The sequence below is a fragment of the Trichophyton rubrum genome (genome assembly GCF_000151425.1).
Source record: "Trichophyton rubrum CBS 118892 genomic scaffold supercont2.7, whole genome shotgun sequence".
Lineage (NCBI taxonomy): Eukaryota > Fungi > Ascomycota > Eurotiomycetes > Onygenales > Arthrodermataceae > Trichophyton > Trichophyton rubrum.
In genome coordinates this window covers 1,144,181-1,162,422 of record NW_003456422.1, presented here as the reverse complement: position 1 = coordinate 1,162,422, position 18,242 = coordinate 1,144,181, and the positions used below count along the sequence as shown (strand labels likewise).

General features: G+C 47.1%; 8 protein-coding genes across 9 annotated transcripts; 5 read left to right on the top strand and 3 right to left on the bottom strand.

The window, feature by feature from the left end:
• Positions 1-626: 626 nt before the first annotated feature.
• TERG_06406 (uncharacterized protein) lies at positions 627-1,116 on the top strand (the record flags this gene model as incomplete). The annotated part of the gene is made up of 4 exons (XM_003233369.2): positions 627-658; positions 770-848; positions 940-1,000; positions 1,064-1,116. The coding sequence occupies 4 exons, from the start codon at positions 627-629 to the stop codon at positions 1,114-1,116; spliced, it is 225 nt and encodes a 74-aa protein (XP_003233417.2).
• A 599-nt stretch (positions 1,117-1,715) lies between these two features.
• TERG_06405 (uncharacterized protein) lies at positions 1,716-3,193 on the bottom strand (the record flags this gene model as incomplete). The annotated part of the gene is made up of 3 exons (XM_003233368.1): positions 1,716-2,094; positions 2,173-3,013; positions 3,127-3,193. The coding sequence occupies 3 exons, from the start codon at positions 3,191-3,193 to the stop codon at positions 1,716-1,718; spliced, it is 1,287 nt and encodes a 428-aa protein (XP_003233416.1).
• Positions 3,194-4,379: 1,186 nt separating this feature from the next.
• On the top strand, positions 4,380-4,745 carry TERG_12401 (uncharacterized protein; the record flags this gene model as incomplete). Its single annotated transcript, XM_047751363.1, has 1 exon — positions 4,380-4,745. One exon carries the CDS (start codon positions 4,380-4,382, stop codon positions 4,743-4,745), a length of 366 nt encoding a protein of 121 aa, XP_047606906.1.
• A 1,627-nt stretch (positions 4,746-6,372) lies between these two features.
• On the top strand, positions 6,373-8,369 carry TERG_06403 (HASPIN protein kinase; the record flags this gene model as incomplete). Its single annotated transcript, XM_003233366.1, has 3 exons — positions 6,373-7,539; positions 7,602-7,906; positions 7,964-8,369. 3 exons carry the CDS (start codon positions 6,373-6,375, stop codon positions 8,367-8,369), a joined length of 1,878 nt encoding a protein of 625 aa, XP_003233414.1.
• A 143-nt stretch (positions 8,370-8,512) lies between these two features.
• TERG_06402 (uncharacterized protein) lies at positions 8,513-10,564 on the bottom strand. The gene has a single exon (XM_003233365.2). The coding sequence runs from the start codon at positions 9,537-9,539 to the stop codon at positions 8,616-8,618; it is 924 nt and encodes a 307-aa protein (XP_003233413.2). The 5' UTR covers positions 9,540-10,564; the 3' UTR covers positions 8,513-8,615.
• Positions 10,565-10,620: 56 nt separating this feature from the next.
• On the top strand, positions 10,621-12,805 carry TERG_06400 (nucleoside transmembrane transporter FUN26; the record flags this gene model as incomplete). The annotated part of the gene is made up of 2 exons (XM_003233363.2): positions 10,621-11,532; positions 11,629-12,805. The coding sequence occupies exons 1-2, from the start codon at positions 11,333-11,335 to the stop codon at positions 12,803-12,805; spliced, it is 1,377 nt and encodes a 458-aa protein (XP_003233411.1). The 5' UTR covers positions 10,621-11,332.
• TERG_06399 (uncharacterized protein) lies at positions 12,669-15,961 on the bottom strand. Its single transcript, XM_003233362.2, has 2 exons — positions 13,952-15,961; positions 12,669-13,882 (listed from the first exon to the last, which is right to left on the bottom strand). The coding sequence occupies exons 1-2, from the start codon at positions 15,836-15,838 to the stop codon at positions 13,358-13,360; spliced, it is 2,412 nt and encodes an 803-aa protein (XP_003233410.1). The 5' UTR covers positions 15,839-15,961; the 3' UTR covers positions 12,669-13,357.
• Positions 15,962-16,393: 432 nt separating this feature from the next.
• Positions 16,394-17,932, top strand: TERG_06398 (uncharacterized protein; the record flags this gene model as incomplete). Of its 2 annotated transcripts, XM_003233361.1 has the most annotated exons (2): positions 16,394-17,370; positions 17,443-17,932. In XM_003233361.1, 2 exons carry the CDS (start codon positions 16,394-16,396, stop codon positions 17,930-17,932), a joined length of 1,467 nt encoding a protein of 488 aa, XP_003233409.1. The 2 variants fall into 2 exon arrangements, with proteins under 2 accessions (XP_003233409.1, XP_047604599.1); XM_047748613.1 differs by having other exon boundaries at positions 16,394-17,932.
• Between the last annotated feature and the right edge of the window lie 310 nt (positions 17,933-18,242).

Below are 18,242 nucleotides of genomic sequence, written 5' to 3'. Positions count from 1 at the left end.
CTCACGCCATTCATCCACAGCTCGACCTGAGGAATTGGAGCTGCTAAACCTTGTGGAGGTTCTTCATTGTCAAGACAAGAACTTTATTATCTGATGATAGGGGTATTCTGGTGTGGGAAGGCCTTCCGTCTATGCAAGAAGAAGTACGACTCCCGTTGTGGTAGCAATATAGAGGCCGAGTGGGAGTTTCTCATTAACTCAGCTCTTCACTTGCTGCCTTGGGATTTTTGATAAAATTGAGGAAAGCCGAAATTGTCGATGACAGTTACTCTGGCATATAGGGTTGCCGTTCCTGTTAAAGACGGAAAAGAGGATTCATTGAACCCACAGTCCCCCGGTTACTGCAAATAGTCTTCTGTTCTGCCGTAATTACCCTGTTTAGAGATCTTGCAATCAAACTGCAATCAATGAATGATTTGATCTCACGTTGGAAGGATTATAATCACCGAGTACCTACTTAGGTACCACCCAAGGGCTCGACTAGTGTCACGTGATAGTCACGGCGAAAAGGCAAAACATCTCACCACTTTTGGCTCCAACATCACCTCTTGTCCTCAGTTTCCCGTCCACGGAACAATTCACCTCGTCTTGCGTTTTGTGTCTCAATTCTTTCGATCTGCGCAACAATGGTTTCCCGTACGCTCCCTCGTATGGCCGGGTATGTGATTCTGACGTTCTCTGCGAAAAACCTGGGCTCACGGGAGGAATATGGCACCCCGTCTCATGTCATTTCCAGCTCGCTAACGTGAAGTATCTACTTTTCATTTAGTTTCGTCTTCCGGGAGAACCGTGTCCCTTACTACCAGCGTCTTTTCCAGAATGGAGATGGTGTTCGCCAATGGAAGAAGGTCCGTCGAGTCTTTTCCTCTCTCCCTCGCCAGTCGGACGGAATTCGGCCATCCAGCATCAGTGACTAACACACAATTCTTCATGGGATAGACTGCTCGAAGCCCATATCTGCTATATCCATTCTACGTATCTCTCTACGGCAGCACCATTGGTATGATTCACCAGTCAATTTGCTATCTACGGGGGGACGTTTCTCGCTAATATCGACTTCTAGCCACCATGTATGCCATGGGCAGAATAGTTCTTGTGAGTAACATGAAATACTGATTCTCCTTTAAATGAGAGCCTCTTTCTCAATGCGCCGGAGCACAGCTTTGCCTTCACATATTGGGCGATAAATACTGATATTAAAACAGGGACACAAGACATGGTTCTGAGTCAAGAGACCAGTTCCGACTGCACAAGAAAAATTGAGCTCATAGAGGAGGTGCTTGAACTTTAGGTGAATTGGAATGGTGTATATAGTCCCGATAGAGCTTCAAACTACAACTCGCGTTGAACCAGCTCTGACTATCAAAGCCAATTGTAAACCGTTGTGTATCTAACAATGCAAGATACTGTCATTTTATTGTCCAGACTATGGAGAGTGACCCTACTATCATTTCTTAACCTATAAGTTATGTGAAATTTTCGTTTATTTGCACTTCAATTCAGCATAACCAAATAGTATCATGAATGTAGACAGAAACCACGCATCAAGGCAGTTTTGCCTCGTAGTATTAACGTAGCAAACGCTCCTGAACAGGCCATAAACCTTGTGCATTAACGTGACGATAAATTTTATCTAACATCATATGCTCAGCACTAGAAGACACATACTTGCGTGTAGAGGCTATTAGCACGGTGGCAGTGATGTTATATATATTTCAGCCCTTTCTTGTCTGTCTCTTCATTTCTCGCTTTTGCTCCCTCTCCTTTTCCTTCGCAAGGAACTTCTTCTGCTCCTCGGCTGACATGTTACGTAGGAGTCGATCACGTTCTTCCTTCTTGATCTTTTCAGCAGCTACTTTTCTTTCTTCAGCTTTTTCATCCTGGTCAACCCGCTTCATCCTTCTGATTTCTTCCTCGCGCGTACTACGGAGTTTGCGAGTCACTTCAGGTCTGAAGTGAGCGATAGTCACCAGGCGATCAGCTAAGCGAATGAAGGCCTTCAGCATATTGGAGGAGGCATAGTCGGAAGCATCCGAAGATTCTGGAATACGGAGAGAGAGAATAATTCGCTTTCGGGGAACTGCCTCTTCAACACTATATTGTAAGAAAATATAAGTATCTAGTCATCAAGGAGTGTATAGGGAACAGAGTTAACATAACAAATATACGTACGTAGTAGGCTTTTCCATAGGCTGATCAGTCACAATCAAGTAATCAAACAGATCACCGGCATCTTCAATGGCTTTAACAAGTTCAGGAACGAGCATGGAATCGGTAATCTCTGCACTCTCGCTCATAACAGTTAACCAATTGGGAAGTTTAGCGTTCTCCTTGGTGAATGTCAACGAAACATCATATCGGTCTTCTCTTAGACGGCGCATAGCATTCTTGTGCACCACAGCAAAGACGAAGCCGTCATAAGTCGAAGGGCCTGATTTTGAGCGCTTGTCGGTATCAATGTCCATTGGTGTAGGTGGAACAAGGTCTTTCTCCCGGCCGTCGAAGGGATATGCAACGATCTCTACCTTTTCAGTAGACGGTGCCATGGAATCGAAAAACAGCCCAAGAAGAGTTTCACCAAACAGCAGCAGCGGATTGTAGCGTTTCAGCATCTTGATTGTGACATCGACGAAGGCAATATTCTGACGGCCAGTAGCGTAAGTAGTGAATTCATTCAGAGCCTTCTCCTTCAGTATCTTATCATCAATCTTAATGCCTTCGTTGGAGCTGGCGTTCCGTGGGATTCCAGTATATCCAACCACCGCAAACTCGTCGCAGAGCACCGGGATATTTGCTTGTGCCCATGTCTTTGCCCTGCGCCTGTTTTTACCCGCTCCCCACACATGCAGCACGGCGACCAAAATAATAAAAGGGATGATGAATGCTTCCTGAACAAAGTCCTGTGGCGATGTTCGTTCCCAGACTCGGTACCATTTTGTATAGGGAACAGTGCTGGCAGCAGTACCCTGGGGTCCAGATCCAGTTGCAGATGGAGGCGCAAAGTCCGCAAAGCCTAGAATACGAGTAAATTGTTAGCTCGTAATTTCAGGTGGTTTCACGGGAGAATAATTTGAATTGAACAATATTGGGTCGTGATGATGGATTGTGAATTTTGCTGTCACCAACCTCCTTCAGCCTTCTGCGGAGCCTCAGTGGCCTTGCCGCCAAAAAGACCCTTAAAGACTCCGTCCATCGTCGGTAACTAGATATCAGGACTGGCCAGGATGGCCTGATAAGTCACTAATTGAGAGCTGCCGTGGTGTTGTTGCTGGTTTGTGAGTTTGAACAATAGCTTGTGTTGTGCCAGTCGCTGACTCGGAGTTAACTACTGGTTAGTTAACTAGCTAAAAGCCAAGAAGCTGAACTTTGGCGGATGAAGGCCAACACGAACGACCCCGGACCGAGTAGCTGCCTGTATTGTTATATGCCCCTTTTACTAGGACCAACAGTGAAGGAAAGCGGAGTACGCCATATGAATTCATGTATGAGCTTGATTTTACACATTTGGGGATCCAAAAATTACTGTAGTTGCTCCCACCAAATTTAATATCCACTTAGTAATGAGCCTCATCAAGACGCATGGGTCATAGGTTGTCGATAGAATTGATAGACCGATTCACCCTATTTTATACATATATCAACCATAAAAACACAAATTTAACTAGGCGGCCAAAAAGACTGTTTGCACAACCCTTACCTGCCTACCTGCATTGAATATCCGCGAGCCAAATTTTCAACCAACCAACTCCAGAAGGAAAAGAAAGCTATATATACAGCGCCTGCAGAATAGAAGTGGTATCAAGAAAAAGAGCTGTCATCAAACAGGGTGGGCAATAAATAGTAAAACATAATGACACAAAGCAGGGCAAATAAAAATCGCAAGTACAAGAACAAAAGAGAGTCACAAAGGGAATAAAGGTACAATTTCAACCAAGAGACGCTTTGCGAGAAGAAAACACAAAGACAAAACAAGATTGGAAGTGGCGATTATAATATAGTATAGCAACCCAACTATGTCAAAGTGGGGGTATCGAGATCACTGTCCGTATGCTGGAGGTGGCGAAGGATCTCGGGTTTGATGTCTGCAGTAGTTGCTGGCACTGCCCACGCTACCAGGACCTTTGTTTTCCTGGATTCTGCGGCTGATTTCGTTTGCTAACTTCATCATCCAAGCCTGCTCTAAAATGCTTCGGTCCTGACTCGCGGCCACAAATGACAGTACGTTAGGTGGGATCCCATTCAAAGAGGTTGTGTTGTCACTACCTTGCCGATGAGCTTCCAGGGTAGGGGTATTTTGACAAGGAATATGCGAAGGTTCTCCGTTACTAAGAGCCTTCTTTTCAGCCTCGGCTGACGGGGTAGGCTGGGCAGGATGAGCAATGACGGATGGGCCTTGTCCTTGCACAGCCGGCACTCGTGAAAGATTCTTTACTTTTATAGTAGCATTAGGGGAAATCGGTGGAGTAATAGGGTCATCGGGTTTCTCTCCAGCTCTTGCAGAGGATGAAAAAACAGTTGATGCATCAGTAGAGACAGTATATTCGCTCTCAGTGCATGTACTGGAAGTGTCATCGGAATTTTTGGACTTTCGTAAGTCCACAACACGCCGCTTGTGTTTCCTTGAGGGACGTGCTCTTGGGTGGCGGCCAGCGTTAGTCGTGAGAGCACTGTATCCGCTCAGTGGGGAGCCTAGAGATGCTTTACTCATTGATGATTCCTGCAAAGATTGTAGAGACGCAGCATGAGAGTGAGTCCTAGAAAGAGGAGGACTAGCGGGGGAGATCAAGCCTCCTTGGTACTCGGATTGTTCCATAGCTCCGGTAAGCGCTCTGAAAACGACGTCATGTATTATTGGAGTGAATAGTGAGAGTGTCCGTTGAGAGTCCGTCAGCGTGGCGAGTCGGACAAGGTTCCTCTGAGAGAATAGAGAGTGCATTTCAACTCCAGAGTCCAGAGACAAAGAAGCTATCTGGGCAACGCTCAAAACATTTCCGGATGCATCAACAGGGTCTTGGGGTGGGCTAAGTAAAGGATCTTGACCTGGGCCGGCTTCTTCGTCAGGCTGTGTTTCGACATCCTGCCCGCGAAGCTCTGGCACCCATAGTCGAAGGGATAGTCGGTGGATAATAGCAGGAAGCTCATCCATAAATAATAAGCGAAGCTGTCCCTCGATGGTTCGTTGTAAATAGTCTCGAACGAATGGGATAGAATCAAAAGTTGACGACACCTTTAAAGACTCAAGGGGATCGTTTCTAAAGACTAGAGTGATTCCTTTTTGCTTAGAAAAGACCAGGACTACAAAGCCAGAAAGTTTGATATCTGACAAAGTTATTTGTAGTGGTATAGTGAGGCCGTGGCTATAGGAGACGTTGTCAGTAAACCTTCATATCGTGAAATAGTATTTAGAGAGAGTGAAACATACTCTGCTGCAAGGGGACATGGAGAAGTGAACGAGGGCCGTGTCACCATGTAAGTGTTTAGAGAGTTGGCCTGGACGCAAGTTTTCAGAGTGAGATAAGCATCTCCAGAGTAGGACATTTTAAATATTCCGCGAAACCGGTCGTCTGCCAGATCCCCTATCTCAAGAATTTCAAGGTCTGGTGGTATAGATCCCAGATTCAGTTCCGTGACCGTGATGTCGCCTACAATGATCGGAGGTTTCGGCGACTTGTTCAAGGCAGCAGTGAGTAGCTCTTGAGCGCGAGTATAGAATCCAGCATCAGCCATCAGAGGCGACCAGTTAAAGTTGAAGGCCATGTTTGGCAACGGACGGCGCGAGCGCCTGTGTGAAAACGAGCGAAAACGTTTATATCGATGCCCCCCCCGGCGAATCTGTGTGTTTATATTTCGCGATAACCGATAGAAGAGTTTGATCACAATCCGCGGTTGATGGATGGGTCGCGTGCCATGTGATGGTACCTGCTGCAATCCTCTGCGGGTTGTTGGACGAAACCGGCGCAAGTCGATGGAGAAGAGCACTTAGGGATAAGGCTCGTTACCCGGTGACCTCCTCATTGATGATCCGTGGATTGGATCTCCAGAGCCTTGGAGAGTGAGAGAGATGGGTCGCCTGCTGAAACCTGATATTCGAAGTACTAGGTAGGAAAAAAATATTCCTTCCGGCGCGGCAGGAATAGGAGAAGCGTCACCTGACTGGTCGTCGGCCATGTCTTCCGGCTTAGTCATTAGCTTATATAACCTGGACCGTGCGTTTGCCGTGGTAACCGCTGGAGCTAGTCCTCTTTAGGAGATATATAAATAAAGGTTTTCGCACGCCGAAGAGAGAAGCGCTTTTTTTGTAAACGACTGCCCACGACTCAGCACTTGAACAAGCCGACACAGAGAAGACACGCGAACCGTACAGTACCAAATATGGTTATATACATTGAAGACCCTGTTGCTGAAATGCAGGCCGATACTCGTCAACGAACCACCCACTGCCAAAAAACTAGACACCCGTCCTCGAAGGCTACAAAAGGTGTTCACGGGACGAAAGGCACAAATAGAGAGCGAGGTATTGTGCACGATGGCAGTCTAGCTATTGAAAATGAACTATCAATAGCTTCTTCTTCCCCAGATGATTCAGAATCACTTATGGCCGCAGTTCGAGACCAGTTATCACAAATAACAATCAAGGGGAGTTCCTCACAAACTGTCAATGGAAAGGAATGTTACCAGGATCCAACTGGGGGAGATACTCACCCCACCAATAACACTTCACCAGAAAAAATTACCAAGAAGAATGTTACCCAGAAGGCAGACTCTATTGAGTCAATACAACGCTCCCAAGATGATTTTTCGATATCCTCGAAGAACTCGGAAGAAAAGGAGGATATCAAGCAGTCAAGATCCCCTGTTAGTACAAGGAAAAAGGGGAATACCAAGATACAACAAAAATATGTCAATGATAAACAAAGGACTGCTTACGTAAAAGCCATCCTGAACGAGGCAATGTCCACAAGGTCTTCGCGAGGAATACAACATTTTGACAAATGGGCAAACAAAGCCGAAGGTTTCTTCGACGTCAGGAAGATTGCAGAAGGCTCCTACGGAGAGGTATATGAGCTGTGTGCAAAAGAGGGGGTATCCAAATCAAGCCTATCAAGCGATCGATCATCTAAACTACAAACCTATATGGATGGCGTTTTTAAAATTGTGCCATTATGCGCACAGCGAGGACCAGGTTCAAAGAAATTCACGACAGTGGATGAGATTGTTGCTGAAGTTCAGTTATTGAAGCTTCTTGACCCAATTCCCGGATTTGCACGATTTAGGGAGATACACGTGGTTCAAGGCAGGTTTCCCCCGTCTTACCAAAACGCTTGGGATATATATAGTCGAACCAAGGACGATTGCTTCAATCCCGACCCAAGCAAGAAAAAATCATATCCGGACAATCAGCTATGGGCTATACTAGAAATGGAGAATGCAGGTTTTGAACTTGAGAAATTCAAGTTTTCCTCTGTTTTCCAAGTGTATGACGTGTTCTGGGGTGTGGCTTTGGCATTGGCAAGAGCGGAACAATATGCTTCTTTTGAGGTACTAACTTCCTTGCTATAAATACAGCTTTTATTTGGAATGAATAGTTAACACTTAAACAGCACCGTGATCTCCATCTTGGAAATGTGTGTGTGAAACAGAAACAGCCCCCTCTTGATGAGTATCAAAAGGGGATGGCCAAAATGAATGATTCAGAGATTGAACTTTCAGCACGCCTAGGCTTAAGCGGGCTGGAGACAACCATCATTGATTATTCTTTATCTCGCGCAGAGCTTTCGCCTTGTGAAACACAGGACACTGGTTATATCAACGGATCAGTAGCATGGTCTAATCTCGAGAAGAAGGAAATCTTCGATGCCGTTGGAAGGGATGAAGAGGAGAAATTTCTTCGTGACACCTATCGGATGTAAGTATAGATGCTGATTACACTTTAGGCTGTCGTTGCTGATACTTCCCCTATTAGGATGAGATCAGAGGTCCTTCATGACAGTGACCCTGACGCAGTACAGTGGAAAAACTACAGGCCAAGAACTAATCTTATTTGGCTGTCCTTTATTCTAGCTACGCTGGTAAACAGATGTCGTACTGAGAAGCTGCTTCCAATAGACCGTCAGCCCCTTGGACAACGCTCCGTGAATAGCAATCTTGTCCCTAGGAAACCAAGTGCCAAGTACAAAGTTGCTCAGGACTACAGGACTGAAGGACAAAAACTACGAGACGAAATTCAGCACGTACTCTTTGAAAGGTTAGAGACCGTTTTGGACCTGCTTGAATTAGAAGATGAATATGAGACTCTATCTTGCGCTGGGGACCTGGTGGCCATTGCCATCGGTTCTCAATGGCTAGAGGAGTCCGACTTCCTATGCTAGGAGCCGCTATATACCATGGTCTCAACGGCCTTCCATACCGCATGTATATATATGTATGCACACGGAGCACAACCGGTACCTCTTATATCCTTTGCTTTATATATACCCAGGCTTTGTTCTTTTTTTTTTTTTTTTTTTTTTTTTAATTTTACCGGCAGCAAAAGATACCATATGTGACATAGCGTTCATAGCCTTATTAAATTAAGCCTCGTTTATTACTGTGTGTTACATCATCACTCAATCCATTCATTTAGCCTTCGGCAATTCAATATTCACCAACCACGGTATATGACAAGTGTCCCAACCAAGCCCTTTCATGGATGCGTTTATGACAAGGGTTTGCTGACCGGACTGGATCGGAGTTTGATTATCCGAGCAGTAACTGAGAGTATAGTAACCTTCATCCCGGTGAGACTGCAGCTTGTCCAATAGCGCCTTTGAATCTCTTGCCCCCATTAGACTATTGATCAAAATTGATTTTTCTTCATCAACAGGGTTAGAATCAGGGAAGAATGAAAATAACGAATTCGTGTTCCTCCAGGTGACGAGTTTTGCTCCCCAAGCTTCATGTATGTGCCCAAAACAATGTATCTTCGGTCTTACCCGAGATACAGCTCCAAGAAGAGACGTACACCCTGCGTTACTCCCTGAAAAGGTCGTATCAAGTAAACCCTTCGGGGGCCCGTGGGTCATAGTAATGTCGGCTCCCTCCATTTCGAATTGATGCCCCTGCTGTCGATAGTACTGGAACCCCCAATGCCCATAGACCGGGGTATACGGGCTTGCGTATATGGATAAACTGGCGCCATTCGCTAAATTAAAGCGATGAATCCCTTCGTCTAAAAGGATGATGCCAGCATCTTCAAGCAACCGCCTAGCCTCCCCAAAATCACCACATTCCTTCATCAACCGTGCATGTCGTTCAACGTGTATATGCTCTAGCTTCGCTTTGTAGAATGGGATATCAAGAGTGAAATCATGATTCCCGGCAATAGCAAGTTTGAGGGGGGCATTTACTTGCTTCAGGAGCTGTGCGGCCAATCGATATTCTTCCAATGTAGAGCGCTCGGTCAAGTCGCCGCAATGTAGGGCCACATCGGCATATTGGCTGGGAGGTGTATATGGCATTGCATGGGTATCAGAAAGTATTAAGAGCTTGGTCTTCATCATAGCACTCGAAGATGAATGGATCTATGTTGAGATGGTTGGCAATGGAAAGCTGCTGGCTGGGCTGACAAGTTCGGCAGTTTAAGTAAAGTCGGCTGCTGCCTAGCACAAGCTATTCTGACGTAATAGCAATCTATGATACTGCTATTCAAAAACGGGAATCTCGGTGGCATTGATAATCGCTAGATATATACATTCCAGTACGGTGGGCTTTCTGAATATAGCTATAGATCTCTAGTGAGGTCCTTGCTGGCGTTTTTATTTTTTTTTTTTGACGTCGGAGAAGTTATTTAGTTAACCAGCTAAGTGACAGCCGCCTGTTAGTTAACTACTTAGTTACATAATCCTACAATTGTTTACCCTTGGGCTGCGATTGCTATTCCATAGATACTAGATAGCGAGCATTCTCTGGCAAGAAGCGTCGAGCCCTCAAAGATGTCCTGTTGGTTTGACCTCCCTGTGTTGGAGGGGCTCGACTCTCCCAGCGGCTTTCTCACACATTCACACTCGACAGAGCTGGCGGCCCAGGTTAGTAAAGTGTACCAGGGACGTTTAACAACCAGTCATGACAGCTTCACAAGAGAACTCCGTGCTCCGTTCACTGAGGAGCCCAGCAAAGGGGAGCACTAGGTTCCAATGCACCACATGCCTAGAGACGTTTCGCCGGGCAGACCATCTTCTGCGGCATGGAATCATGCGTGAGTACCCATGAGAAGAGCAAACAAGCAAACATTAGCCAACAGAACTCCAGGCTGACATACGTTTTAGATAGAGGGAAAGGAAAGTCATTCCCGTGTTTCGAGTGTTGCCGTGCTTTTAATGAGAGGTATGACAGTATATCGGTCCAACAGACAGTCTCCTTCAAAAGAATATCACAGCTAACGGGGTTTCAAAACATAAAAAGGGCCGAGCTGGCAAGCCATGTTCGTTCGGTACACCCAGTGCCTCCATCCTCGAGAAAGAAACGGCTTACCACGGCTTTTACGCCATCACAGGTCTCGAATTCAAGCAGACAGGGAGACTCTGTGGCGGGAGCTGCTATCAAAAGGCCGGCCCAAGGACATCCAGTTACAGTGGCAGGGCAGGCACTTGCTGATATATCAGAGGGAATTAACCAGCAACATGCTCCCGCGAGAGCAAATTGTGATGGCGAGCACAACTCGACACAGGGCCCAGCTAGCTCTGGCTGGCACCGACAGTGACAACCAAGGAGAAATATCCAGTCTCCAGGAGTCCTTTGTCTAAGCTTCACAGATCATCACAATCGTAATCCTCCATAGGCAATTCTGCATGACCAACCTCGGGGGCAATCTAAATTCTTCCGCGAGCCTCTTCTAAATGCTACCACGAATAACGGCTAAAGTCCCAATCTTAGGAGATGTTCGCTCATGATAATGGCATTGAAATCAGTTCATATAGCAATAGTAGCAGTAGTAATGGCTGACGTTGTACTGATATCGCGGTGTTTTCTTCCTGTTGATCATAATCCATAACTAATTAGTTAACTCGGTAGTTTGCTTCATGTGACTTGACTCAGGCGCGCCAACCGCGTCACGCTTTTAACTAGTTAGTTAACTTTGACTACACTTCTCAAAGCGCAACAGCCAGCTGATGACAACCGGCTTCGACATCCAGCCGGGCAGAGATAAGATGGGCTTAACACCATTTGACGGACTTGAAAGCGTGGCTTGACCCGTCGGACTCGACTTTTCGTTTATATCCCGCCGCTTGACCAGCCAGCCTGTTAGTTACCTCCTAACTTGCTGCAACGCCGAGAACATAGACGCTCCGCCATCATGTCCCGAGACAGGCTCAACCGGTTCTTTGGTCCGAGAGACAGCCAGCAGCAGGCGTACAGACAAATAAATGGAGACGATAGAGGTACCACTGAGGGAGAAGCCGATGTGCCTGCGTATGATGCTCCGCCTGTCAAGGAGTTTTCGTGGGTAGTTTACTCTATCTTTACCTGGATGGGGATGGCCATGCTATGGGGATGGTAAGATCACTTTGGAACCGCTGGCTTTCTCTGGTTCTATCAAGCTGGTGAAGTGCAGTTACATGGCTAACATTGGTATTATTATTGAGTCTACAGGAACTCATTCCTTGCCGCAGCACCTTACTTTCAAATCCAGTTTGCCAGCAATGAATGGCTCCAGGACAACTCACAGTCCTCAATAACTTCAGTGTTCTGCGTTACGGGCCTATCTACACATCTGTTCCTACTGAGACTCCAGAAAAATGCATCTTACTCACAGAGAGTCCTTGTCTCACTTGCCCTCACTGGATTCGTGTTTGCACTGCTCACGCTCTCCACTATTCCTAAACAAGGACCATCTCCCAACGTCCTTTTCGCGTTTGTTCTTTTCATGGTATTTATATGTGCGCTGTCCGGATCGATGAACCAGAATGGATTGTTCGCATACGTAACCGGCTTTTCGCAGCCAGCGTATACGCAGGCAATTCTAGTGGGACAGGCACTCTCCGGTGTCCTGCCCTCTATAGTACAACTTATCTCGGTCCTTGCTGTGCCAGACTCTACTGTACACGAAGCGGACGAGCTGGCAAACGCAGCAAAATCGGCTTTTGGGTTTTTCCTGACTGCAACAGTGGTCTGCGGAGGTGCTTTCCTCGCTTTCCTTTACCTTCATCATTCCCAGGCAAGGCGTGCTCGCTATACCCCAGATGAAGACACTGATACATCAGAGTGGGACGTGCTGTCAACCAAGAAGTCAGTTTCATTGTTGACACTGTTCCGAAAGACCAGGTGGCTGTCTCTTGCGATATTTCTCTGCTTCTGTATTACCATGGCCTTCCCCGTGTTCGCATCTCAGATCCAGAGTGTTAGTAAAGAAAAACCCCCGCCTCGTTATTCACAACCTGGCGTATTCATTGCCCTTGCCCTTTTGTTTTGGAACTCAGGCGACTTGCTCGGGCGAATGACTCTCTTGATCCCGTCTGTAAAGGACAGGAAACCTCCGCAATTCGTCCTTTTTGTCCTCGCGCTGGCTCGCATCTTATTCATCCCATTGTTCTTGATGTGTAATGTCCGAGGGAGAGGGGCGGCAATCAATAGCGACCTCTTCTATCTTGTTTTTATTCAGGGTCTGTTTGGGCTAACAAATGGCTACGTCTGTGTTTATGTCATGGTTAGCGCCCCGGATCTGGTAGACGAGGAAGAGAGGGAGGCAGCTGGCGCATACATGGGCATGTTGATAGTAGCAGGCTTAGCAGCCGGTAGTGTTCTAAGCTTTTTTATCGGAGCCCTATGATATTATTGATCGGTGCAGGATGCTCGAGGTAGATAGTTCATTTTGCAGCACTGATTTCAATAGCGCAGATATATTACATTTCCCTTCAATAGAAAATGCCATGATTAAATGATACATGCATGGCGCTTATGCTCTTTTTTTTTTTTTTTTTTTTTCCGTCCCTTGAGTGATAAGTGAATATAGCCTGTTGATGCTGGTAAGGTGGAAGAAAGCCTAAAACAAGGGTGAGAAATAGAGATGGCCAAAGAAAAGTCTATAGTAGCAACGAGACGATATGTCTAGGTGTTAAAAGTACATTTATGTATATAATCTATACAGTGAGAATATAGGTATTAGCAAAGGGGAGGGTCTGGATATAGATCGTTGAGGATTAATTCATACGGTTTTAATCGAGAAACGGCACACTTCTAGAGTGGGGTTGCGCTATTGGATATAATAACACAGGCAGTCGACCGGGAAGGTAGCCTGGGTAACAGAAGAAAAAAGAATCAAAGAGAAGGGGTTATAATTTTGGCTTCGCGAAAGGGATATTGACGATTCAAGAGAAGAAATCTATTTCTTTTCAATCTCATCAGTAGACCTCGGCTCGTCTTCGGGCTCGGCTTCATCGTACTCCTCGTCTTCGCCTTCTTGTAGCAATTGCTGCAGATGTTCTGTTTCTGACGGCGGCCCTCGAGAGATTGGCTTGTTGGGGTGAACGGGAGCAGCAATTCCTTCGCCGCCGCTGAGCTGCCAGGCCATCAGCTTGGTAAAAGCACCATCTGGTCTTGAATTGAGATCATTGTAAGATCCCATTTCAGCAACTTTGCCCTCCGAGTCAAGAACGATGATGGTGTCGGATCGTTTGATGGTGGATAAACGATGGGCTATGCTGATAGTAGTGTTGTTCTCGCGAAGCAGAGCTGCAAGAGCACTGTTAACGAGGGTTTCGGACTCTGCATCGAGCGCAGAGGTAGCTTCATCAAGAATGAGAATATCCGGCTCTTTGATAAGAGCACGAGCGATGGCAATTCTCTGTTTTTGGCCACCGGACAGTTGTGCTCCTTTGGGACCAACATTGGTATCCAAACCATCAGGCTAGGGGAATGGTATGTTAGCCCTGGTATTTCTGTGATTAAATCGATAAATCATGCGGGTTTAACTTACGAAGTCGCTGATGAACTGGCAGTTTGCTTTGCGGGCAGCAGCGATTATCTGAGATCTTGTTGCATCAGGTTTTCCATAGCTAATATTTTCGGCAATGGAGCCAGAAAACAACACTGGCTCTTGGGCAACGATTCCTATCTTCCTTCGGAGAGACTTTGCGTTCATGGTTGCAACATCCTTGCCGTTGATGAAGACTTGGCCCTGAGTTGGGCTGTAGAAACGAAGTAGCAATGACGCAATGGTGGATTTTCCACCACCTGAGGGTCCAACAATAGCCACATTGCTACCCTGCGGTATCTCAAAATCCAGATCTTTGAAAATAGTGACGGCTGGTCGAGTAGGATAGCTGAAGGCAACATTTTTGAATCTGATAGGCCCGCGAGCTGAGGTGACCTTGTCACCCACGGTAGGGGATATCTTCGGCCTGCGGTCTTGTAACTCGAACAGGCGACTGGCAGCACCTGCTCCTTTCATGAGCTCTGAATAGAAACTCGAAAGGCCAAAAAGACTGGATCCAGCGTACGCGGTGTACATTAAAAAGGAGGTGAGTTCTCCGATTGAAATTGCTTGTGACTGAACCATCCCACCACCAACATAAAGGAGAGCAAGTATTGTAGCATTTCCCATCAAGCTTGTGCCGCTAAAAAAGGTTGCACTGATGAACGATTCTTTCTTACCAAGCTCAAATATTCGCTTGACCTGACGATTGTATCGATGAACTTCCAAGATCTCACCAGCAAAGGACTGGCTTGTTTTAACATTACCGAGCCGTTCCTCTGCAATTTTGGTCAATGTGCCAACATTCTTCTGTATCTTCCGGCTCAGGTTACGGATTGCTCGTCCGTAGAAGAAAGCCGCAAGAGCAATTGGAGGGAACAAAAGAGCCAAAACACTTGAGAGCTTCAAACTGACATATGCCATCATTCCAAATCCGGCAGCGCCACTGACAGCTGCTCGTAGACCGTCTGAAAGATTCTGTGTAATACTCTTCCCCACAATGATGGTATCAGAGCTCAACCGGGAGATCAGGTCACCAACTCGATTTGCATCAAAGAACTCGGCATCTTGAACGAAGGTGTTTCTGAAGAGTTTAGCTCGGAGTCTGGCAACAATTCGTTCACCAACGATTCGCAAGATGATTATCCTTCCGTAGTTTGCAGCAGCCCCGAGCAGAATAATCCCTCCCAGTGCTGTATAGAAGACAGGGAGACTGATCCCTAGAAAATCTTTCAAAGCATTGGGATTGGAGCTGGTCGCAATGTCAAGGATCTTACCGATAGAGAAGGGTATAGACATGGCTACCGAAGAGGAGATGAGAAGGAACAGAAAGGCAACAGACAGGACCTTAGCCTCTGGACGCGCAATCGTGATCAACCTCCATATCTCTCGAAGACCTGACTTCTTCCCCGAGGCCAGCCCGTCCTTTGCCAGTCTTGCGCTTAGGTTTATCTGAGCAGCCTGGGATGCTCTTTCAGACCGCTCGAACGCTTGGCTTATTTCTTCTGCTTGAGCGACCTCCTTCACCACCGAAGCCGTACTTTCCTGAAGTTGCGAGGAGCCATTCTCACCCGGAGAGCTCTTCCCAGTAACAAAACGGAGCTGCCTGTATATGAGATTCGAGGATTGGGGGAACAAGGCGTTTCGGGGGAGCTTTCCGAGGACATCTGGACAAGAGGTAGGGGTGAAAATTCCGCATCTATGGAGTCTGTTTCCACCAAACACCGGCGGCGAAACGGCATGGTACTGCCTGGAAAAGGCCACGGGACGTACCAACGGCGCCCTACTATCGGTTGCAAGACATCGTGACGAGAGATTGAGGCCCAAGAGACTGCAGCGTACGGTGTCTCTAGAAAAACTGGCCTTCTGGAGGACTCTTGAGCCGCGCATCGCGAAGTTTGCGCCCCGCCCGCCGCTACTGAGCGCCCCAGAACAAAATGGAAACGAATGGCATTCAAGGCACGGATGGCATAGTGAAGTCGCTATCGATGCTGCCTTGGACCATGATCTTTGCGACTTGGCTGTTCTGGCTGGGGGAGACGTCGAATTGGACGGTCGTGGAGCTGAGGTTTAGGTGAGGTCGCTGGCGGCGCCCCGGAACAAAAAAAAAAAAAAAATTTAGTCATCCCGAGCTTCTTTCTCCGGCCCGCTCCCCGAACATTCTCAGAGGTTCTCTTGGGCGAGAGCAGAAGAAAGAAGCAAGGTGGAAATAAAGGGATAGCCAGGTGTTTTGTTTCGCCTTGACGCAGAAATATTCTTCGTTTTGCGTACGCTGGCGAGCCGAAGCTGCAGTAGCTGCTCTGCTTAAAACCCTCAAGCTGCTCCTCAGACACTCGTTCTCTCTGGTATGTCTGTGCCTGCGCTTCTACATAGATAGGCAGCCGTGGCGGGGCAGTTTTGCTAACAGAAGCGCCAGACAGAACTACTATTCATCTCTCCGCAGAGATGGTGCTTGACTACAGTAAATGGGATGCTCTCGAGCTCTCAGACGACTCTGACATCGAAGTCCATCCCAATGTGGACAAACGGTCCTTCATCCGTGCAAAGCAGAACCAGATCCACCAGCAACGACAGCAGCGCCGCCATGAGATCGCAACTCTAGGGTACGAGAGGATTATAAACGATGGCCTGTTGAAACGGATTGACGGGCTGTTGACTGCCCTGAAAAAACACGAGAGTGACTCTAGAAATCCGGACGAGCTCGTTTTTCAGGCCCTGATCGAGTCTGCTGGTGACCCCAAGGAGGACCAACCACCCGCTCCGCCAGAGAATGTCCACGCGCAGGAGACCCAACCGAAGTACTCTCAGATGATGGGATCGCTAGTGGACCAGGTCAAGAAGGAGCTGGATGAGTCGAAGCCGGCGAACAGATACCAGGCCTTTATCACCGGCGTTGAAGGCCACAAAACCAAGGTACTAGACCTCCAACAGCAACTTCTTGAGAAGCTTGCGCAATTGGAAAAGGAGGAGAGTAAAAAGATCACTAGTGATAGCATACACACTGGATTTGACAGCTCCTTTGTCTCATCGTCCAAGGCCAAGTCTGAGCCTGAGAAGACCAAGGAGTCGACAGTCGAGCTCCTCAATCCAGGCTGCGCTGGCGCAGATAACGTGGATGCCGTCTCTTCCGGCGCAGAGGCTGATATTGAGGATGGTGAAGGAGACGAGGAGGGTATAACCGTGCGCCCTTTGACAAAGCAATTTGCAAAGTTTAAGATTGGGGACTACCGTGAAACATACTCATTCATCACCGATCACCCAGAGATACTAACAGAGAAGAGGACGGATGAGCTTTTGATGGAGGCCTTTAACGCCCAGATCTCTGGTGATGAGACTTATGCCCGCCAATGTGTCCATCACGGCTTACTGTTACAATACTGTCGCTCTCTAGGCAAAGACGGCGTTTCTCTCTTCTTCAAACGGTTAGTTTCCCTTAGTTATTTTCATACCTGGAGGCCTAAGCTAGGATTTACTGATGTTCTATTGGAAAACAGAATCACTACCGAGGACCATCGTGCTGGTGTGATGTTCCGTGATGATGTTAATGACACTTACAACCGTATCAAGACTCGTGCAAAGGAACTTGCTAAATCGTCTGCCGAGGGACAATCAGAGATTGAGCAAATCCAACTTCATGCAGTTGACCCTTCTACAAAGCTCAACATCTCCATTCCCCCAGCTGATAGCAAAGACGAGGCTCATGTTGCTGCTCGCGAAATTTTTAACCGTTTCCCACCAGATCTTCAGAAAGCGTTGGAATCTGAAAGCCTGGATGAAGTAAACAAAGTGCTGGGAAAGATGAGAGTGGAGGAGGCAGAAGATGTTGTTGAGAAGCTAGGAGAAAGCGGCATTTTGACCGTTGAGCAAGGAATCGTCGACGCCACCACGGAGGAGGGCAAACAGTGGCTGGAAGAACTTGAGGCAGAGAAAAAAACAAAGGCTCCAGAGACTGGCAAGGAGGAAGAGATTGGAGATCCCGAATAAGTGAGAAGGCTCGTCCGTTCGTGTTGACCTTTTAAAAATGCCGCCTGCATCTCCATTACAGCTTTGAAAAATGATATCCATTCTCGTTCACCCAAAAATAGCCAGATTACCGCTCCGAAGACGGAAAGTCGAAATTGTCTAGCCAATCACTGGGAAGTTAGTTACAAAATATTGTCATGGCTCTGATATGATTCCCCCCTTTCATATTGATTAACTAGTTACCCTCGAAGCTGAACCATTAATCAACCAAGGCGCATCTTACAAGCGCAACGGCCTACGTCATCTAATGTGACCATGGGACAGACCAGCC